At 42.6% G+C, this 22,120-nt stretch overlaps 1 protein-coding gene across 1 annotated transcript in view; it reads left to right on the top strand.

The window, feature by feature from the left end:
- mpp7a (MAGUK p55 scaffold protein 7a) overlaps positions 1-22,120 on the top strand; it is a 105,037-nt gene that overhangs the window by 13,917 nt on the left and 69,000 nt on the right. The window contains exons 2-4 of the mRNA XM_072668080.1: positions 491-568; positions 6,269-6,349; positions 14,136-14,267. Coding sequence (XP_072524181.1) covers positions 491-568; positions 6,269-6,349; positions 14,136-14,267 — 291 coding nt within the window. The remainder of the gene's footprint in view (positions 1-490; positions 569-6,268; positions 6,350-14,135; positions 14,268-22,120) is intronic.

Genomic DNA, 22,120 nt, shown 5'->3' on the forward strand with positions numbered 1-22,120 from the left:
TTTTTTGTAATTATGACAAGGACAACGTTCATCAGTGCTCACTATTTGTCTCTCTCTCACTCTTTAGGTTTTTTTTCTGTGTTTTTTTCGTATTTTTTCAATTTTTCTTGTCTTCTGTTTTTTTTTCCGTAATTTTTCTGGTTTTCTCGTCTCTCTTTTTCTTTATTTTCATTTTCTTTGTATGTTTACTTCTTTTCTTTTTCTTTTCCTTCCTTTTTTTTTTAACTTCTCCCTTTTTCTCATTTTCAATCTCATGCTCTCTTGTTCTGTTTCTCTCTCTCTCTCTCTCTCTCTCTCTCTCTCTCTCTCTCTCTCTCTCTCTCTCTCTCTCTCTCTTTTCCTCTTTTTTTCCTCTTTCTTGATATCTCACTTTGTTCCCTCACTGCTTAATCTCATGCTTTCTCATTCTGTCTCTCTCTTTCTCTTGATCTCTCACTATTTCTGTTAAATTCTTAATCTCATTCACTCTCTATCTCTTTCTCTCTCTCAGATCCATGAGAAGTTGCAGGATTATGAGGAAAGCTGTCCCGCTCCAGTTCTGGACAGTGCTGGCGCTCTCGCCCAGGGCGTAAGTACGCCTTCCTCTTTTTTACACACATTCTCAGTCTCTCCCTGTCTCACAAATGCTCACACACACTTCTGTCTTTACATTCAGATGACAAAAGCAAACTCTGTGATCTTTGTCTTTATTGTGGCAGAAATCCGATCTCTGAAATGAAGTTACAGGAGAAGGAAAGGACTGTCTTATCTATAAAGATTTATTCCAGGTTAATTTGGCCATATTTCTGTGGTTCCATTTCTCATGAATCGTTCACACAGTGCAAACAGCAGCTCAGCGTTGTGAGGCTTTGCCACGTGCAGGGAAGGCTCTGTGAGCATTAAAGACCTCCACACATTCATGATTAGCGAGGACACACATTCAAACACATGCATGTGTGTTTTGTGCTTACACACACACACATGCACATCCTGTGGTGTGTCTAGCCTGAGAGAGACATGAGGAGTAATGTGTCAGTGGAGGAGAGCAAGAAGATGGATGGATGTCTGGAGCAGAGAATGCAAGCAGGCAGGCTGCAGATGAGGGGGTGAGATGAGGCGTGATTGTGTGTGTCTGTCTGTGTGTGTGTGTGTGTGTGTGTGTGTCTGTCTGTGTGTGTTTGTGCGTGTCTGTGCAAGACATTAGTCATCAGTATTATAAAACGCTCAGCGTTTAAACTCTTGATGGCTTTCATAGTGTAAACTGAGTCCTATATCAACAAGCCCTCTGATACACAGAGATGTGCACGCAGATGCATTCACACACACACACACACACACACACACACACACACACACACACACACACACACACACACACACACACACACACACACACACACAGAGCCTGTGTAAACACTGGGAGTTTACTCTGGATATGATCAGAGAAAGCTAAAGAACACAAAAGAAGACCAGAGCTGGCCTGTAAAGCCCATTAGCAGGTCAACACTCCTCTTCAGCAGGGCATGAACTCCACACTGGTTCTCTGGGTCTGGACCTGCTTCCCGAAAGTGCTAGAGGCTTCAGCTTACCTCCTTTAAACTGCTGCACTGGGATTTGCAAGATTTGTAAATTGGTATTGTTTATCCTGTAAAATTGAGTAAATATGGTACTATGGCTCTGCCTCTGACGTATGATATGTATGATATGAAAGTTGCTGCTACTGAAATCTTTATTTATCTTTATCTTAATTAATCTATATTTATTTTTATTATTATTTTATTTATTTTTTACTGCCAGTAAACCTACCTGTGCATAGTCCCCCCCTACACAAGCAGAGTAAGGAGTCTTCAGATACATGTAAAGCCAACCACTGCCTCTTTTGCGAGCTACCACCGATGCAGCATCACCCGAAGCACAGTCAATTGTGTTCTCTCTCGGCTGCTGATTGCAGAGCAGGGTTGTTAGAGATTCCAACTCTCAAGTCTCAGGCCGGTACTGGTAAGAGAGTGAAGGCTTTTATTTGCCACTGTGAACACTGTTGGAGAAGAGCACTACCTGCCAATTCAATTTGACCTGAGGAGGATTCGTTCCCCTATTGCGTCTTGGTTCCTCTCAGGGTTTCTGCCTCTCACTCTGAGGCTGTTTTTCCTTGCCACGTCTGGCTTTCTTAAAGGAGGATTAAAATGTAATGAAATAATAAATAAATAAAATAGATGAGGCATTTAACAAACACCTATTCTGACTAGTATACTGCTGAATATTGGGTATAAGTACTACCCTGCCCACCTAGGGTGAGCAAGGTCCGTTGCATTTTTGGGGTCATAGACAGTTGCAACATGGCAAGAGGTCAAAGGGGGTGGGGGGACTGAATACTGACTAATTGCTGCTGCTCGCTGTTGCTGTGGTTGGGATATGCATGGTCTCTTTCTCCTCTGTGCTGCTCACTTGCAATGTATGGAGACGGTGGGTGTAGGATTGGGAAGAGCTTCAGTCCCTTATGCCAAAACAAAGTTTACTGCAGATTTGTGAGCTACTGCAGATTTATATATATGGCTCTAGCCCAGGGCTCCCCAAAAAGTACCTTAAACCCACCCCCTCACCCAGTAAGAGAACAAACAAATACATATTTTTATTTAAATGGACATTCTGGAGTTTTTGGTCTCATTTTGGCATTTAGCCCACCACAAACATTACACTCTGCACCCCCCTCTCCCCCCAGGAAATCACCCACGTTCTAGATACTCAGTTCTAAGTTGTATGATGTAAATTAAAGTAAAAAAAAAAACACCACCCTTCATCTTGACTGCTTTTCAGACTTGGTTCAGGGCCGGCTTCTTCCGGAGCTGGGCCGCGGAGAGCCGATTAGCTTTGATGAATTTCTGTTTCCTGCTGTCTTCCGTCCCACTGAGCCAGGGCAGGCGGCCATCTTGTGTTTCTGTAAGTCACAGCCTCCGTTCCGGAACTTTCCCAACCCGGGTCTCAAATGCAGCCTTCAGATTTACACTTCCCTTTCAGTGTCCCGAAAGGTCCCACTCACGTATAACCTGATATCTCTGTATGTGTGTACGTCTGTGCGACTCCTATTGCGAGACTGTGTGTGTGTGTCTGTGTGTGTGTGTGAGCGCTCCATTAAAGAGGTGAACGGCCAAAGCTGCCAAATTACTTAAAGCACCCTCTGTATTTTTTCAGCGGTATCATTTTCGCACATCGCAATGTGGAACGGGTCGCTCTCCGCTGTGTTTTGAACGCTGTAGCTGGTTAGCCGCTGCAGCTCATTTGAGTCTTAAGTTTCGCTAATGGACCTTTAATTTATAGTTTAACATAAAATGACATTTTAACCTCCGTCTGGCCCAAGATGCTGTCTAGAACTATCACAGCAGGTGGGTCTCGCTAATGCTCATTTTATACTCTTTCTCTCTCTTTCTTTCTCTCTCTCTCTCTCGCACACATTTCTCAATGAGGGTAGATGAATACCCACACACACACACACACACACACACACACAAGCGCATCTCTTGCTAGGCATCTTTTAATGCTGAAGCTCCCATCACTACAGCATGGTTGTAGAATGAGCGTACAGTTCCCTCGTTGGCCACACAGTGGCAGTAAAGAAACTGTGCAAGTGCAGATCTCTGCTCATAACACTGGCTGAGCCCACGGCCTCTCTTGCAGACAGCTCTGAGCTTTTCATCGCCCTGAAAGCTTAACATGGTTTACCGGCTGCCAGAGTGACCCCAGCGACACTATTGCCCTGGAAGGATGTACCCCAGTGGATCAGCAATGGCATTGACCACACCACCTAGATATCCAGCTAAACCATCTCTATGATCAGATGCACCTGACAAAGAGACGTGTCAACTCCCTACAAAGATCCCTGACCCACAGGTGAATACTGACAGTCAGCAAAGCTACACTATCAGAACAAAAGTATTGGGACACCTGCTCATTTGCTGGTTCTTCTGAAATCAAGTATTAAAACTGCTTTCGTTGGAGTAACCGTCTCTACTGTCCAAGGCTTTCCAGGCTTTCTTCTGCATTTTGTAGCATTGCTGTGAGGATATGATAGCATTCAGCAACAAGAGCGTTAGTGAGCCAGGATGTTGGGTGATCACCACCCTACCCCATCCCCAACTCATCCTAAAAGTATTGGATGTAGCACCATCATTCCAGAGAATACAGTTCCACTGCTCCACAGCTTGATGCTGGGGGACTTTATACCCCTCTAGCCCAAACCTGGCATTAGACATGACAACGAGCAGTATCTGCTCCAGAGAGTCCTATTCTGTTGGCAGTATTTCTTTACAGAGACAAGGAATTTACACATCTTTGTCAGCAATGAGTGCAACGTAAAAAGTATGCAAAAGAAATTGTTCAAAAGGTGTGTCCACAAACATTTGGACATATAGTATACTTTTGTTACTCTCCAATTAAGCCTGAAAGCAGCACAAAGGCACGCACAGTCTGTTTTATCAGCCCTTTGCGAAGTAGTCTTTAATAAGGACAAACTGAATTTATTCAAGATTTACTAAAACGTATATTACCCATGGGGGTACAAAGTAATTGCCCCCTTAGTGACCAATTCAACCAGTTATCCAAATTCAGTTGACAGTTGTGTTCGTTTTCACAAACCCCACCCAGGCATGATTACTGCCAGACCTGTTGAATCTAAACATCACTTAAGAACTAGAACTTGTCTGGAAATGTGAATCGAGGTAGCAGGTCTGAAAAAGCGGCACACGGTGGCATGTTCTAAAGCATCCTCTGAAAGGGTTACACAGCCTAAGGCTCTGGGAGTCCAGCTAACAGTAAGAGCCTATTATCCACAAATGAAAAAAACTTGGAACAGCAGTGAACCTTCCCAGAAGTGGCCCACCTACCAATATTATACCAAGAGCTCATCGACGACTCATCCAACAGGTCATACAAAACAGTTGAATATCTGAAGGACTGCAGGCCTCAGTTTCCTCAGTTCTCCTTAAGGTCACTGTACACAATTCCACAATTAGAAAAGCATTGGTCAGAAATGGCATTCTGTGGAGAGTTGCAAAGGAAAAACCACTGCTGACTAAAAAGAACATCAGTCAAAGGTGCATGTATGCATATGTGTGTGTGTGTGTGTGTGTGTGTGTGTGTGTCTGTGTTTGAGATATATAGAGTGCTGTCAGAGCTGTTAACAGTTTGGTAGGCTTGATGGATACTTGGAAAGAACTACTGTGATAACTATGACCCTGAACCTTAGAACTCTCATGTGCATATATATACACACTCACACACACACACACACACACACACACACACACACACACACACACACATGCTCACACACGCTCACACACGCAGACAAAGTACAAGCTGTTTATCAAAACCAGTGACCCCAGGCATGCTCACTTTCTCCACACCTGTGTACTCCTCTCACCCAGCAGACGAAGAGTCATTGTGTGTGTGTGTGTGTGTGTGTGTGTGTGTGTGTGTGTGTGTGTGTGTGTGTGTGTGTGTGTGTGTGTGTGTGTACGTGGGAGTGTGAGCGAGTGTGTTTATGTTCGTCTCTGTGGGTCACTCTAGTCATTACTCACTGCGCCGTCACCTCCCATCAGGTTGGATATTACCAGTGGAAGAGTCTACTGATGATCATCAGGGGGTGTTCTTTACACATCAATTACACCACACACACACACACACACACACACACACACACACACACACACACACACACATCGAATCGGCTCAGTAAGGTCGTAGCAAGAGGTCATCTTGCTTTTGTGCAGCTGAGGAGCGTCCTGTTCTTTTCCACCAGCGATGAGAACCTCTCTACCTCACAGACTCCGGTCCTTCACATCTGCTGCAAGGCATGAGGGGCTGGTCACCTGAGCACATTATTTAAAAGCATGTCTCCCAGCAATAAGAGCGTTTCTCCTGTAGAGAAATCTGAAGAAAGTAGGTCAGATCTTGTGAGCTAGTCTGAAGAACAAAGCCCCCCCCCAGCACACAAATGTGTTCAATTCCATCAGCAGCTCACCTGATTTACCCTCATTAAGCACTGATTTACCAAACCAGGTGTTGATGATCACTATAAATGATACTACCATTAGGAGAGCTTGGAGAGATGTTTTAATGAACACCTTGATGAAAAACCATGACTTTGTTTGAATATTAATATTGTTTATTCTAATATCAGGGTTTTATTGAGTAAATAAATACCTGCCCAGAAAGGAGCTGTTTTATCATTTTTCCATGTCTAAAAATGTCTTTTCTCTCATTCACTCTCCCATTCTCTATCTATCTCTCTCAGTTGTCCAAGGAGCTGCAGGGTAAGCCGTTGAGCGCAGAGGTCAGAGAGCTGCTGAAGCTGCTGTCCAAACCACACGTAAAGGTACGTTAACCTGTTTCTTCATCCTCTCCTCCTTCTTCTTCTCCTTCTCCAGCAGCACCAGTCTCTTGCTCTCTCTCTCTGTCTCTCTCTCTCGCTCTCTGTCTCTCTGTATCGGTCTCCCCCCCGTAATTCTGCATCTGTCCTATGCTGCAGGGTTATGTAAAGCACAAGCAGATGGCTGCTGTGGGCCTGAATGGCGTCTCTGTGTGATAGTAACTGTATCACTCTCAATTAGGGCTGAAATCGTCCATTCCTTTCGAGCAGACATAAATCAGGGCCATTTAAACACTCACCTCGCCTTCAGGAGCCCCTTTATGATTCACACATGCGAAAACACATTTCACTCATATTAGACCCTCACGCAGACTAATATTGACAGTGATGAAAGCACCAATTACGACTTCCTAGTTCCTAACGTGCAAAATACCACAGGGAGTGGCAAGAGTGTGTACGAGCGAAGCAGTAGTGGGGGTGGCTCAGGAAAATATACAACATTTTATAATGTTTTATTGCAGTGTTTAGTTTTGGAGCAGTGTGGATCCAGCCCAGTTCTGCTTTTCAATACAGAAATACCACGTTAAGCCATATGCAACTATAAACAGAGCTATTTTGAGATATATAATAATATAGATATATAAAAATTGTAAGTATGTGACCTTAATTGAAAATTAAAAAATGCATGTTTTTATAACCCTGTTAGTTTGTCTGATTTTTCTTTTGTGGAGGACTGCTTTTAATGGCTGATTTACGGCACCGGCGATGGCTCACAGTAGCTGCAGAGCGCAGTTTTAACACTGTAACAAAACAGTGGGGAGTTTTACCACATGGTGTTGCTGTCCTCACCCCGTGTCCTCTCAGTGTGAAGTTCTGTTCGCAAGCTGAAGAGATTATAGTCACGTTTGACTTTTTGTCTTGCCCCAGGTTTGACTTTTCTCCAGTCTTACTGGTAAAAACAAGCTGACACTTCTGATGCCTTCTGATGTGTACTTAGCTCCAGTTTGGTTCAGCTAAGGTAGTTCAATCCAGTTGAAGCAGATGTTGGAGATAGGATATTGTCATCTAGCATTAGCTCTAGCTCTAACCTAGTGTGGATCCTGGTTTGCTCACCCTGGCTTTCACTTGTTCCAATGTCGAGTTTAAGATCCTCTTCTTGAGACACTGACACAGAAATAGCCAGGTCACAAGGCCTGATTCCCGTAGCATCTTGTATTACCATATCTGTCACGTTTTACTGTTTCTCCAGCTTCGCCTAGAGCTTTCAGGGTTTGTAAAATTTAAATGTAAATTTTACATTTTTCTTTTTCCTTCAGTTAATTATTGTTTTCAATGAGAAAAGCATGTCAGTGCCCACATTATCCCAATAACACTGATGGTATACTGAGCTGATGGTATATTGATAGTATACAGGTGGTGGTACATGCAGGAGGTAGCGACTGCAAGTCATTATCCAGGTTTAAAAATGAGTGTGTGAGTGCATTTAAATTGCAAGCTCTTGCTAATAAGAGCGGTATGGCAGATACACTACCTGGACTATTTAGACAAGCTTGATGATCTGTTTTTGCAAGAGGCCCACTAAAGCTAATGAACCCTCACGCATACACATGCAGATCTTGACCACTTTTGACCCCCTTTTATAAACCATGCTGTTCATATTGGGTTTGGATTGACTGTTAAGAGTCATCCTGAGGTCAGCAGGTATTGCAAGCCACAGGACAAGCAAGAGGTGTTTTTCTTTGCTAACATAGGTGATGGATGGGGTTGTTTTGGAGGGTACAACTGGGGTGGGGATTCAGTGTGGGAGGTGTGGGGATTCCATCTTGGGGAAATTACATACAGGCTGTTTTTTTGGTAGAAGCAAATGGGCTTTTAAGTTGGGTGTTTAAGGGTTTACTGCAGTGTGACTGCAATGCTTCTCATTCGGAAAGAACCACAACCATGTCCAAGTCACTGAAGTCACGGTGTTGCTATTTTCCACATCATAAAATGTATTGAAATTGTTTAAAGACAAAACACAAAAACAAGTGAATTTCTTTGGTATAATTTGAACTCTTGAGACTGAATAGTCAATGTGATGAGGACAATATGGCAAATACATAATATCACAGAAAAAATACTTTTTCACAAAACACAAACATATTATGATTACATTTTCAATGGTTTGATAAATTTATATTTATAAAATATGTAAAAGTGAAATACAGTGGGGAAAAAAAGTATTTTGTCAGTCACCAATTGTGCAAGTTCTCCCACTTAAAAAGATGAGAGAGGCCTGTAATTGACATCATAGGTAGACCTCAACTATGAGAGACAAAATGAGAGAAAAAAATTCAGAAAATCACATTGTCTAATTTTTAAAGAATTTATTTGCAAATAATGGTGGAAAATAAGTATTTGGTCAATAACAAAAATTCATCTCAATACTTTGTTATATATCCTTTGTTGGCAATGACAGAGGTCAAATGTTTTCTGTAAGTCTTCACAAGGTTGGCACACACCGTTGCTGGTATGTTGGCCCATTCCTCCATGCAGATCTCCTCTAGAGCAGTGATGTTTTGGGGCTGTCGGCTGGTTTTCTATGGGGTTGAGATCTGGAGACTGGCTAGGCCACTCTAGGACCTTGAAATGCTTCTTACGAAGCCACTCCTTTGTTGCCCTGGCAGTGTGCTTGGGATCATTGTCATGCTGAAAGACCCAGCCACGTTTCATCTTAAATGCCCTTGCTAATGGTAGGAGGTTTGCATTCAAAATCTCACAATACATGGCCCCATTCATTCTTTCATGTACACGGACCAGTCGTCCTAGTCCCCTTGCAGAGAAACAGCCCCAAAGCATGATGTTGCCACCCCCATGCTTCACAGTTGGTATGGTGTTCTTTGGATGCAACTCAGCATTCACTCCAAAACCAAATCATCTGACCATAAGACATTCTCCCAGTACTCTTCCAGAACATCCAAATGCTCTCTAGCAAACTTCAGACGCGCCCGGATATGTACTGGCTTAAGCAGGGGAACATGTCTGGCACTGCAAGATCTGAGTCCCTGGCGGCGTAGTGTGTTACTGACGGTAGCCTTTGTAACGTTGGTCCCAGCTTTCTGCAGGTCATTCACTAGGTCCCCCCGTGTGGTTCTGGGATTTTTGCTCACTGTTCTTGTGATCATTTTGACCCCACTGGCTGAGATCTTGCGTGGAGCCCCTGATCGAGGGAGATTAGCAGTGGTCTTGTAGGTCTCCCATTTTCTGATTATTGCTCCCACAGTAGATTTCTTCACACCAAGCTGCTTGCCTATTGCAGATTCAGTCTTCCCAGCCTGGTGCAGGTCTACAATTTTATTTCTGGTGTCCTTCAACAGCTCTTTGGTCTTCACCATAGTGGAGTTTGGAGTGTGACTGTTTGAGGTTGTGGGCAGGTGTCTTTTATACTGTTAACGAGTTCAAACAGGTGCCATTAATACAGGTAATGAGTGGAGGACAGAGAAGCCTCTTAAAGAAGAAGTTACAGGTCTGTGACAGCCAGAAATCTTGCTTGTTTGTAGGTGACCAAATACTTATTTTAATAAATAAATTCTTTAAAAATTCTTTAAAAATTTTTCTCATTTTGTCTCTCATAGTTGAGGTCTACCTATGATGTCAATTACAGGCCTCTCTCATTTTTACTCTCTCAAGTGGGAGAACTTGCACAATTGGTGACTGACAAAATACTTTTTTCCCCACTGTATGCAGCAGTGAACTATTCTTTAAGCACTGATAAGAGACTATATATTCCCAGAGAAGCTCATCATCACCTAATGTATCACAAATGTCCCAGTGCCCACGTCTGGTGTAGACCAACTAGAGCCTGACCGATATGTTGGTTAGTTGCTAATATTTGAAAATATCTACAGTAATTGGCTGTTTTTTTGGACGCGCAGTATACAGATGGCCGGGAGAAACCTTAGACAACTTTGCCAAAGCACAACAACTGCTGAATCTTATGTTAAGAATAATAGCAATACTCTGTGTGTGTGTGTGTGTGTGTGTGTGTGTGTGTGTGTGTGTGTGTGTGTTCAACATAAAATACATAAATAATAAGAGGTAATAAGATGTATCTAAAATACAAATAATAGAATCATGCTATAAAATATAGGAAAGAAAATAGTGAGATACAATAATAAGAGATAAAAGAAGGTGTAGAAAGCGACAAAGAAGAATAAGACCTCATAACTCCCCAGATTATCTAAATTTATGACCCTCTGAAATCAGTATCAACCATAAACTTTTCAAAGCCCAGTTTTCTACAAGCATCTTAAGTATTAGACTCATCTTAACGGGTAGAGAAATTGCTCAGAAATTGCTCACACACACGCGCACACACACATCAGAACCTCTTTCTAGCAATCTCTGGCCTAATCTTAAGCATAAGCATCATACTAGCCTTGGTGATTGTTGTGTGCTGTTGGTGCTCAGGCTGCTGAGCTCTGTGCTCTGGTGTGAGTGTATAGTGTAGAAGAGCAGCGTGAACAGTAGAGAAGGAGCAGGGCAGTAGGTGCTGTGTGAGTGAGTGGAGAGCAGGGAGGCCAGCAAAGGTGTGAAGAATGAGTGTGGGAGAGGGAAAGAGGCAGAGCATTTAGCAGTTCCACTCCCTCATCTACTGATAAGAGAGTGTGTGTGGGGGTGTGTGTGTCCTGTCCTGCTCGTGCAGCCCAGTGTTGGCAGGATGCGCTGCCTGCCTCGTCAGCCGCAGCATGTTTTAGGAAAACTCTTGAACTGCTAAACAGTGCCACATCAAGCCCTAAAGCCTTCACCCTCAGAACAGAGGGACTGAAGGAAAGAATAATGGAAAAATGAAACGTGGCTGCAGATGGTTAATGCCCTGATGCTCTGATAATATTTGTTCTGTAATATTTTATTCACGTCTTCTCTGTAATACGGTCTGGTTCTGCTACTGCTGACTGTTTGCACTTACTAAGAGAGCAGATCTGGTATTGTGCTGGGGAGGAATCCAGCATTGTGTGTGTGTGTGTGTGTGTGTGTGTGTGTGTGTGTGTGTGTGTGTGTGTGTGTGTGTGTGTGTGTGTGTGTGTGTGTGTGTGTCGTTTAAGTGTACCAATACCAATTAGGCAAAATATTTTCCAGATTCTTTACAAAATGAGAATAGTAATCATTTTTGAAGCCAGTCTGCTAGAATGATCACGGTCACCACTGCTAAACTTTACCCAGTAGCATGATCACAGTCACCACTGCTAAACTTTACCCAGTAGCATGATCACGGTCACCACTGCTAAACTTTACCCAGTAGCATGATCACAGTCACCACTGCTAGACTTCAACCGTTGGCATGATCACGGTCACCACTGCTAGAGTTTAACCGTTGGCATGATCACGGTCACCACTGCTAGAGTTTAACCGTTGGCATGATCACGGTCACCACTGCTAGAGTTTAACCGTTGGCATGATCACAGTCACCACTGCTAGACTTCAGCCGGTAGCATGATCACGGTCACCACTGCTAGAGTTTAACCGTTGGCATGATCACGGTCACCACTGCTAGAGTTTAACCGTTGGCATGATCACGGTCACCACTGCTAGAGTTTAACCGTTGGCATGATCACAGTCACCACTGCTAGACTTCAGCCGGTAGCATGATCACGGTCACCACTGCTAGAGTTTAACCGTTGGCATGATCACGGTCACCACTGCTAGACTTCAACCGTTGGCATGATCACGGTCACCACTGCTAGAGTTTAACCGGTAGCATGATCACGGTCACCACTGCTAGAGTTTAACCGTTGGCATGATCACGGTCACCACTGCTAGAGTTTAACCGTTGGCATGATCACGGTCACCACTGCTAGACTTCAACCGTTGGCATGATCACGGTCACCACTGCTAGAGTTTAACCGTTGGCATGATCACGGTCACCACTGCTAGACTTCAACCGTTGGCATGATCACGGTCACCACTGCTAGAGTTTAACCGTTGGCATGATCACGGTCACCACTGCTAGAGTTTAACCGTTGGCATGATCACGGTCACCTCTGCTAGAGTTTAACCGTTAGCATGATCACGGTCACCACTGCTAGAGTTTAACCGTTAGCATGATCACGGTCACCACTGCCAGACTTCAACCGTTGGCATGATCACGGTCACCACTGCTAGAGTTTAACCGTTGGCATGATCACGGTCACCTCTGCCAGACTTCAACCGTTGGCATGATCACGGTCACCACTGCTAGACTTCAACCGTTGGCATGATCACGGTCACCGCTGCCAGACTTCAACCGTTGGCATGATCACGGTCACCGCTGCCAGACTTCAACCGTTGGCATGATCACGGTCACCGCTGCCAGACTTCAACCGGTAGCATGATCACGGTCACCGCTGCCAGACTTCAACCGGTAGCATGATCACGGTCACCGCTGCCAGACTTTAACCTGCTGCCTCATTTGAACTATTAGCATGACTACTTTCACCCCTGCTAGACTTTTAGTCGTATGCAGGTTTTGATGGAGAACATGGTCTTTGTTTTTTTAAAAAAATTTTTTATTTACTTCATAGCAGGAAAATGAAACAATCTGAGCCCCAGTTCCTTCCTTTCACTCTCTGTTCTGTCTCTCTGTTCATTTTTTATCAGTGTAATCGTTTCTGTTACTATTGTTAGTCCTCCAAACTCAAGCTAGTGCTTCTTTCAGCTGTTTTCAACGCCACGTGAAGCAAGGCTATAGCATTAATGCAGCAGATGAGGTTTCATACACCGTGGAAGCCAGATGAGTAAATGTATTCTAAGAAATTCAGCTCTGTCTGAGCGGTGCAGAGCGAGTTTGTGCTGAACGTGACTCTGCTTTCCAATTTACCCCCCCCCCCCCCCCTTTCTGTTTCACTCTCCCATCTGCTCTTCTTTAGCCACATCTTGAATGTTGTTCTGGATCTTGATCCCATGTCATAAAACAGACACTTTTCTTCTACTCTCTCTCTCTTGTCTCTTCTCCTCTTTTTTTAGCTCCCTCGTTCATTTTTTATCTGTGGCACATGACTGGAAGATGTTTTTATCATGGAAAGGAGAGGGAAAAAAGCAAAGAGAGAAAGAAAAGGTTTCCAACAGCATCTGACACACGGCATCGTTAAATAGCCTGAATAATGAACCCCTAAATGTCGCCATTACTTCACTTTCTCATTTGTTTCTTTGTCATCCTTCTCCCCGGGATGGGACGTGTGAAATATCGAAGGAGGCTGAAAGCATCATTAACTTCTGTCTGCTTTCCGCTGGGGATGCACGCTCCAGCGAGATTCACTACCACCCCTGGAAACACATGCATATACACACAGACATGCTCACATACGTTCATGTCATTCACACAAGATGCGCTCCCATGAAGCCTCTGGTGGATTTGGGCTCCAAAAAGAACATATTAAATCAAGGTTTTATTTATTTATATATTTATAATTTATATATATGATATAATGTTGTTGTATTGGCGCAAAGTTACAACCCCGAGGTTTGCCAAAGAGGACTGTAGTGAAATAGTGAGAGTAATCCATTCAAAAAGGGCTTTATTTGTCAGTAGGAGGGAATAATGTGAAGCAGGCTGCTGAACGGCAGTGATTTATGGTGGAGCACTCGGACAGATGCTTGGAATATCAAGGCACAGCTGATTAGCCAACACGTTTAGAATCAGACAAATGACTTTCTGTTGCTACTGGTTGTAACTGTGTGTGTGTGTGTGTGTGTGTGTGTGTGTGTGCGTGTGCGTGCGTGTGTGTGTGCGCCTGTCTGTGTGTGTTTATGATTCCCTTCTTTTCTCTCCTCGCAGAGTTTGCTGTCTGTTCATGATACAGTGGCTCAGAAGAGTTACGAGCCTGAGCTTCCTCCTCTGCCAGACGACATCGACAGTGATGAAGATTCAGTGAAAATCATCAGACTCGTCAAGAATAAAGAGCCTCTGGTGAGTGTTTTTTTAATCCTACATACAGACACACACACACACACACACACACACACACACACACACACACACACACACAGTTTTGCAGCTCTCATTTGCTGATTGATACAAAGTCCCATTGTTACAGACAAAATAAGTAGGTAAATAATGCCACGTCTCCAAGTACGTCACTGATCTCCACAGTACATCCAGTTTCCAGTTCCCATCAAGTATTGCTCTACTGCTTTTGATCTGATTTCTAATCTTTTTTTTAATTCTGAATTTCCAATCCAAAGTTTTTATTCCTGTGTAAAATACAGCCATGCAATTTACTTAAGACATGGTAGCCATGTCTTAAAGGTAAGATGCTTTGGACCTGTAGGTCACCGGTTCGATCCCCTGTTCCAGCAGGAACAACAGAACTCCCAGTTGCTCCCTGGGTGCTGAGGTGGCTGCCCACCACTCCAGTGTGAGTGTATGTGTGTCCAATTCAAATCAATACTACTGTCAAGCCACATTAACACAGGTGTGAAGGGGAGTGGAAATTTTAGCATCTAGTCCCTTGTAGTAGTAAATTCCCAAGCTATGCACAATATACTCTATACACTTTCATTACCATACACTATACATACACGGTTGCACTGATCCAAATACTGTATTTGGGGGGGGTCTTCAATGAAAGTCAATGAAAAATGAATTTATTCCACACCTTTTTGGAACATTTGTATTGGTTCATTAATCATGAAATTCGGATTTACATTGTGTGAGAAACAAGGTTTTTGTGTGACGCAATGGTACACAGATATCACCCATTGATAGTTAGAAAAAAGGCGTGGATTTATGATCAAAACATGGTCCAATTTGCACAAATATCTTTTTTCTGTTAATGGTTATGATTTTTGGGGGATTTCTAGGCAAATTAAGGTATGTCAAACGATCAAAGCAAAATCACTTAACATTGGCTTAGAGCTTTAAGGGTTAAGAGAGGGGAGAAATGTGATGTCAGAAACCGTCTGTAGTTGTTTGGCTCCTCCAATTCCCCCTAAACGTAAAAAGTGTTTCAGCCACAGCTGCTCGGAGTGCTGGGAGGCACTGTACAATCAGATTGGAGGGCATTTACTTAGTATATTAGAATTGTTAACCCACAGTAACAAATTTTAAGGAACAAAGAGCTGTTGAAAATCATAAAGATCATAAAGACATATTACAAGAACAATGTAGGATATGAGTCAAAAATTCTGTATATTCACACTTAAACACACAACCTATTATACTATCACCTTGTGTTCTTTATGTATATGTATGTATATGTATATATATGTATATGTCTGTATATATACACACACACACACACACACACGCACACACACACTCTTATACAGCCACATTCACTCCCAGCTCACAGAACAGTGTTACTCAACATGCTTGGCTCATACTTTGCATTCAGCTCGTATCATTTTTTTCCGGAGTGACCACACATCCTCCACCCTCGGACATTAAAGCATTCCACACCAACCTACACACACATACACATGCACGCATTGCCCTACACACACGCATGCTCTTCCTCAATAACCTCGGTGGGTAGTAGTGTGTGTTTCCTCTCTCCCTGCCCTGCTTTCATGCTTGTCAATCATTCCTCTCTGTGATTATTGGCCGGCACTTTTCTTCTGGACTTCCTAGGCCCCGCCCTTCTTTGATCTGGTTCATTTGTGAACTGTCCTGTTCTGAGTGCGCCCTTATTTTCACATCGTGGTCACCGTGGTTACCCAGACATCTCTCTCTCTGGCTCCAGGCCGGAGGCCACACCTAAAGGAGGGAAAGAGTGGGTTATGGACACCTACAGGCATTGTGGGATTTGTAGTAGTGTTTCACTGTAATGGGTACCTTTCCAGTTTTGTTTCTGGAATGTCCTTTCCTTTCTATTTTAGCCTTAAGCTAATCTATCCTCGTGCTCACACAGACCATAATGACATTTAGACTATAGTGGAAAAAGCAATTATCTTTTTCCCCCCTCATATGTAGTGTCTTGATGTTTGTTGTTGTGGTGCATTTGTCCTTTATGGTTTCTAAATGATTTGAGCAGTGGCCTGTCATGCATGATGGGAAGGAGTTCAGCTCAGCTGGTCAAAGTTCAGCTTCTGCATCTGTGGCTTCACTGCTGTAAATTAAAATAGAGAGTCTGGGTGCTCTGGTTTTGGTTATAGTTCTTGAATATAGGGGTGCATGGACATGGGAAATGTTATATCTGACATTTTCCATGAACAGGACCCTTCATAATATTTGGGTCAAAGGTGTATGTGTAATATGCACACGTTGTATCCCTATTTTTAGTGATTTTCCCTTTTTGACATGACGTACATTTCATGATTTTATGATTAATGGAATATTTCCATTTGAATATAAGTTAAAATATATATTCTCAATTTTCACAACTAGAAATTCTCTAAAATTGCTTTTATTGCTTATTTTACATTACCTTCAATTCAAAGTTGAGAACGTTTTTACCTTCTTCTGTTAAGTCACCATTTTGAAGATGTTTTTCATTGGACAGCCACAAAATACAACAGTTGCTTCCGGCCACACAAGCTGATTGGTTGAGAAGCGCGCTAATATCAGCATGTTTTGAACGCTTGCCCAAGAGCTTCAAAAAGCACATTTAGAGCATTTCTATTGGTCTTTTCTTTCGGAAATATTTACAGTGTAGAGAGCAGCTACAGGGTTCAAACCAGGGAAACACTAAAAAAACAAAAATATACACATTTATGAATTTATGAATATGTTTAGGAAGTAGAGTGTGCTATAAAGTGCAGCACATTTACTCTAGATTAGCATTAACCCACAGAAATATAACATATATTTTGACAGGGCTACAAAAGAGTTGTATTAAATTGTAGTGCAGCATTATCTAAACTTTCTGCTGTTCTTCTGGAGAACAAAATATGTCATCAAATTGGCTTAAAGTATTAAAATCTATATTGATAATCTGTCCAATACCAATGTTTTGTGAGTCTTATATATTCGTACATCCCTTCACGACAGTGGTAGTGCATTTCTGCTCCTTTTTTTTCAGTCCACAATGGTGGACACACTCGCACACTTAGCTTGTAGCATTAGCTCAGAATTCAGCAGCTCCTCTATCTACACTCTACTAAATTGGAACTAATGTAAACTGTAACTCGTAATTTTGTACAATCAGAATGAAATCAGACGGCCAAAACCAGCCATTATAACAAGAGGCCCGTAGACTTTGACTTACTGCAATTTTCCTTCTCTTCCCCTCCTCCTTTTCCCTTCGCCTGCCCCTCGTGCTGGACTGCGGAGGGGTCTGCAGTTAGCATGCCTTGCTCTCTGAGGCTGATTCATCCATTTGTGTAATTGTGATTAGTGGAGTGGATCGGATTCAGTAGCACTGATTAATTGCTATCATTTTTCAGGCCATGACATCACACAGCATTTTAGAGTAATGAAGAGAAGGAGGGGGCTCAGGCCTCAGGACGTTAGGGATGGACCCAAATGTACAGGCACACGCAGACAAGCGCACATACTTCCCTTGGTAACCTTAGCCTTCTGATTTATTAGCAGAAATGGCAGGGATAGAATAATTGGGTTTGGAAGAGTATGTGCGTGCACACACACACACACACACACACACACATATGTGCACACATGTTGGACAGAGAGAGTAAGTCCAGTCAAGGATTTTATTGAAAGAATGTGCTGTTTTGGATAATGTTTCTGAGGGTCTAGATGGAAGTAAAAGACTGTGTGTGTGTGTGTGTGTGTGTGTGTGTGTGTGTGTGTGTGTGTGTGTGTGTGTGTGTGTTTACTGCTTGAAGCTGAAATACTGAGTCCTACACAGATTTTCAGACTGACTAATAGGAGAATTGTAGACAGTGCAGATGTTTGCCAGCAAGAAGATTTGGCTGCATTTATCGCTGGCGAGCTCTCTGACTTCTGGGTGCATATTCTACATTTGAAATGGAGCGTACCCAAGAAATCTTTAATGCCTAAATTGAGAAGTCTGTGTAGTAGTTTTTGTGACTTAATTTAGTGCTTCTCTTTAAAAACATGCCAGGTAATAATCTATATCTCCTGCAGCTGGATTCGTACTCTCCCTTTGCCTTTTCCCTAGTGCTGCAACTCCCTGCTGCTATGCTCCCTGCATGAAATAAAGATGCTTGTAATGGTTCTTTATTAAAAACTAAAAGTGTTTTTTCTATGGCATTGCTTAAAGACTCATGGGTCTCATTCACCAATATCCTACTAAGAATGCCGTCGTACAACTGTTCTTAATGGAACTAAAAGCCCAGAGAACCATTTGAAGCCATTTTTGAAGCATTTTGGCTTTGCCCTTATGGTGCATCCCTCTGCTATGTTCTCTACACATAATAAAAGTCCATGAAATATTGTTTTGAGCGATTCCATAGACAAACCACTTTTGTTTCCATAAGGAACCATGTTTTCTGATTTTATCGAGAACCATGTTTGTAATATAGATGTGTGAATGTAAAGAGTCTTTTATCTAATGATACATCTCCCTGCTATGTTCCCTAGACAGAATAAAGGTGCTTCAGATGGTTCTTTGCGTGATACTATAGAAGAATTACTTTTGGTCTAATGAAGAACCATGTTTGTAATAGAGACGTTCGAGTATGAAGAACCTTGAAAAGGTCTAAAAAGCCTTTGCCCTAATGCTGCATCTCCCTGCTATGTTCTACACCCAGAATAAATGTCCCTGAGGTGCTTCTTTTAGTGATGCCATAGTCAGTTCCATAAAAAAACATGTTTGTAATATAGATGAGTGAATGTAAAGAATCTTGTAAAGTTCTATAAATTAGTAAGTAATAAGTAAATTGAGGAACCATTTTTAAAATAGAGATTTGTGAGTATGAAGAACCTTTTCAAGGCCTTAAAGAGGCTTTACTCTAATGCTGCATCTCCCTGCTATGCTCCCTACATAGAATAAAGCTTCTTTGAGCGCTGCCATCAAATAATCACTTTTGGTTTCATAAAGAACCATGTTTGTAATAGCAATGTGTGAGTGTGAAGAACCTTTTAAAGGCCTAAAGACGCTTTACTCTACATGTCCCTGCTATGCTCCCCACACAAGGCAAAGGTACTTCAAGGCTTCAAAGGCTCTTTTTGCGATGCCATAGAAGAACCGCTTTTGGTTCCATAAGGAACCATGTTTGTAGGGGAGATGCGAGAGTGTGAAGAACATTTTTACAACTCTAAAGTCTAAAAAATAAATAAAAAAATAAATAAAAGATAGACTCTCTCATATCTAATATTACGCTAAAGTGGTTCTTATGTGGCTTCCCTTAAAGCACTGTTTAAAGCAGCAGTATTTTTAGGAGTGTCTAATGCGTTCCTCCACAGTCTGAACTGGTTTAATCAGTTTTCTCAGAGGCTGCTGAAAGTCTAGCTCTCTCTTCGTCTGTGTGTTTGTTCAGGCTGACTCGCTGGCCAGCAGTGCCAGTCTTGATGTCTATAACTGCCTGTTTTCTCGATCACTGTGACATCCTTCAGTGGCAGTTTATCATCCTGCCCGTCTGGCAGCTGCTTTGAGAAAGTGCCCAGGCTGAGTTTTACACCATGCAGGACTGTCACAGCGTGTGTGTCTGAGCCACTCTACCACCCAGTGTGCTGTAACCCTGGTGCAGCGATGCTGTGAGGAGGTTCCATCTGTAATCAATAATATCCATCCTCTGAATCCTGCCATCCTGCAAATGTGCCATCTCTGCAAGTAGTTTCCAAGCACTCCTCAAAGGCTTCCACTTGCTAGTCTGCCATGTAATGGCCGTCACCCCAGGATTTGTTTATGAAAAAGCCACATGAAAATATTTGCTTGTTTAGGTTCCAGTTTTATATTGAACATCTAGCAGAAATCTTGCTTTTCTAACTTGAAGACAATGTAATCGGAGCTTTCAAAGTCGTAGACGGCTACAGATTCCTTTTTTTTCCTGGCCGAGTGGACGAAAACGAAGCTTGGAGTTTCATGAGCTTTGCATGCTTTTCAAGAAGTGCATTTTTTTAGGTTTAATTATATGGTTATTAACAGTCAGTTCATTTACATCAAATGAATCTGAATTTTGGGGCTGAAAAAATGCTGTCACAAGACTGACAGGCAAACATTCCACTTTGCTAGCTGTGCTGCCTTACTTTGCTCAATAGCAGCCACAAAGCAGTGAATTTGTGCTGTTTCTCTTGAGCACTACGACACTTAAATGTAAGAAAATTCAGTAGATCACACCTGGTTCAATTTATTTCAATGGGGTTCCGTCTGATCAGCAATTTTGCCTCTGCAACTTTGGGTGTGTGAAATTTTTGAAAGTTTGACATCCATGAGCAGTAGCGTTTCTGCTCTGACTGCACTGACCTCTCAAAGGGGGCTCTGAAGACCCAAAACTGAGGGGTAATGCCTGTGTGCATTAAAAATACGATGAAATTTGGTAGCCACATATTTTTGTCAATTTGGAAAAAAAAGTATTGGGACACCAGCTAATTCATTGATGCTTTTGAAACCAAGAGTTTAAAAAAAAAAGTTACATCCTACTTTTGTTTAGTATCTGGAACCAGATCCTTCAAGCCCTATATGTTGTGAAGTGGAGCCTCCATGGATTGCATCAATGAGCCCTAGGTGCTCATGACCCTGTCACTGGTTCACCGCTTGTCCTTTCTTGGTGCCCTTTTACTAGGTACTGACCACTGCATACCAGATATACTTGCCTGATATTTTGGGGATGCTCTGACCCAGTCGTCTAGCTTAAAGTTTTTATGCTTGACCATTTTTTCTGCATCACCTTCAGGAACTGACTGTTCACTTACTGCCTATTATATACATTCTTTGACAGATGCCACTATAGATGAAGATAATGTTTTTCACTTCACTGGTGCTAATGTTCTGACTGATTGGTGTTTGCATCAGTGTAACAACATTTTTGGTCCTCCAGCCATTTTCCACTTGTGAAGCCAGAAAGCTTCACTGTGAAAAACAACAGAAGCTTTTATACGTTGCTCAACTTTCCTGGTAATGTATCAGCTTATCCACACATGAGCCCTTCTGGAATTGGGCACGGAAAATTGCCATGTCAGTCTTACTGGGTTTCCGACTCTAGCTTCTTTTCACGGTTTCTGCTTAATTACCAGGTAAAACATCAAGAGGCTCTAATTACTGTTAGTCTGGCCTCCTGGCCTGTTAAATTGTAGGTGAAACACTGAGCTACCGGCTGTGAATTAGTAAGGATGGAACAATTCCCTTCATTTAGGTGTTAAATAGCGCTGGATGATGTGTGGTCTGTTTACCTCTTACCTCTTTACATCTTTGTTCACTTTGTATTAGAACTTCCGGTGTGAAATTCACTTGAACAGCAGTGTTATGAACCCAACACAAGAAGATTGGCGTGCTGTGGGACACCATATAGCTTGGAAACACCGGCCTTCCAAAGAAGAGGCCCAGCGTCTGTCGCTGAGGACGCTAAATTTAAACATATATACATCTGCTCTTACCAATTTGTGGAGGGGACACCAAAACCAGAACATCCTTACCCAGAGAAATGCCTCGGTTACGGAACTCCTGTAAAGCTTGTGAGGCTCTTGGGTTAGCTCCTAGGCAAATGTCTTACCCGACAGCTTCACAAGTGCCTGATGCGTCTGCTTCACCTGAGCTTCACAACGTGTCCCCTCCTCAAAATGGTGGGAGCAGATGTGTGGACCTAATCCTATTCTGCAACTCACTGTATGTTTATCATCACTGTGGTTGTTATCTAAATCTACAGATCTGCTGTAGCACTGGAAGTTTGGGGACTTTGTGTTGTGTTGGAAAGCTAGTTAGCTCTGCTGTAAATAGCTGTAAATAATGTTAAAAGGCC

This window comes from Salminus brasiliensis, chromosome 22 (assembly GCF_030463535.1).
Source record: "Salminus brasiliensis chromosome 22, fSalBra1.hap2, whole genome shotgun sequence".
In the NCBI taxonomy this organism is placed as follows: domain Eukaryota; kingdom Metazoa; phylum Chordata; class Actinopteri; order Characiformes; family Bryconidae; genus Salminus; species Salminus brasiliensis.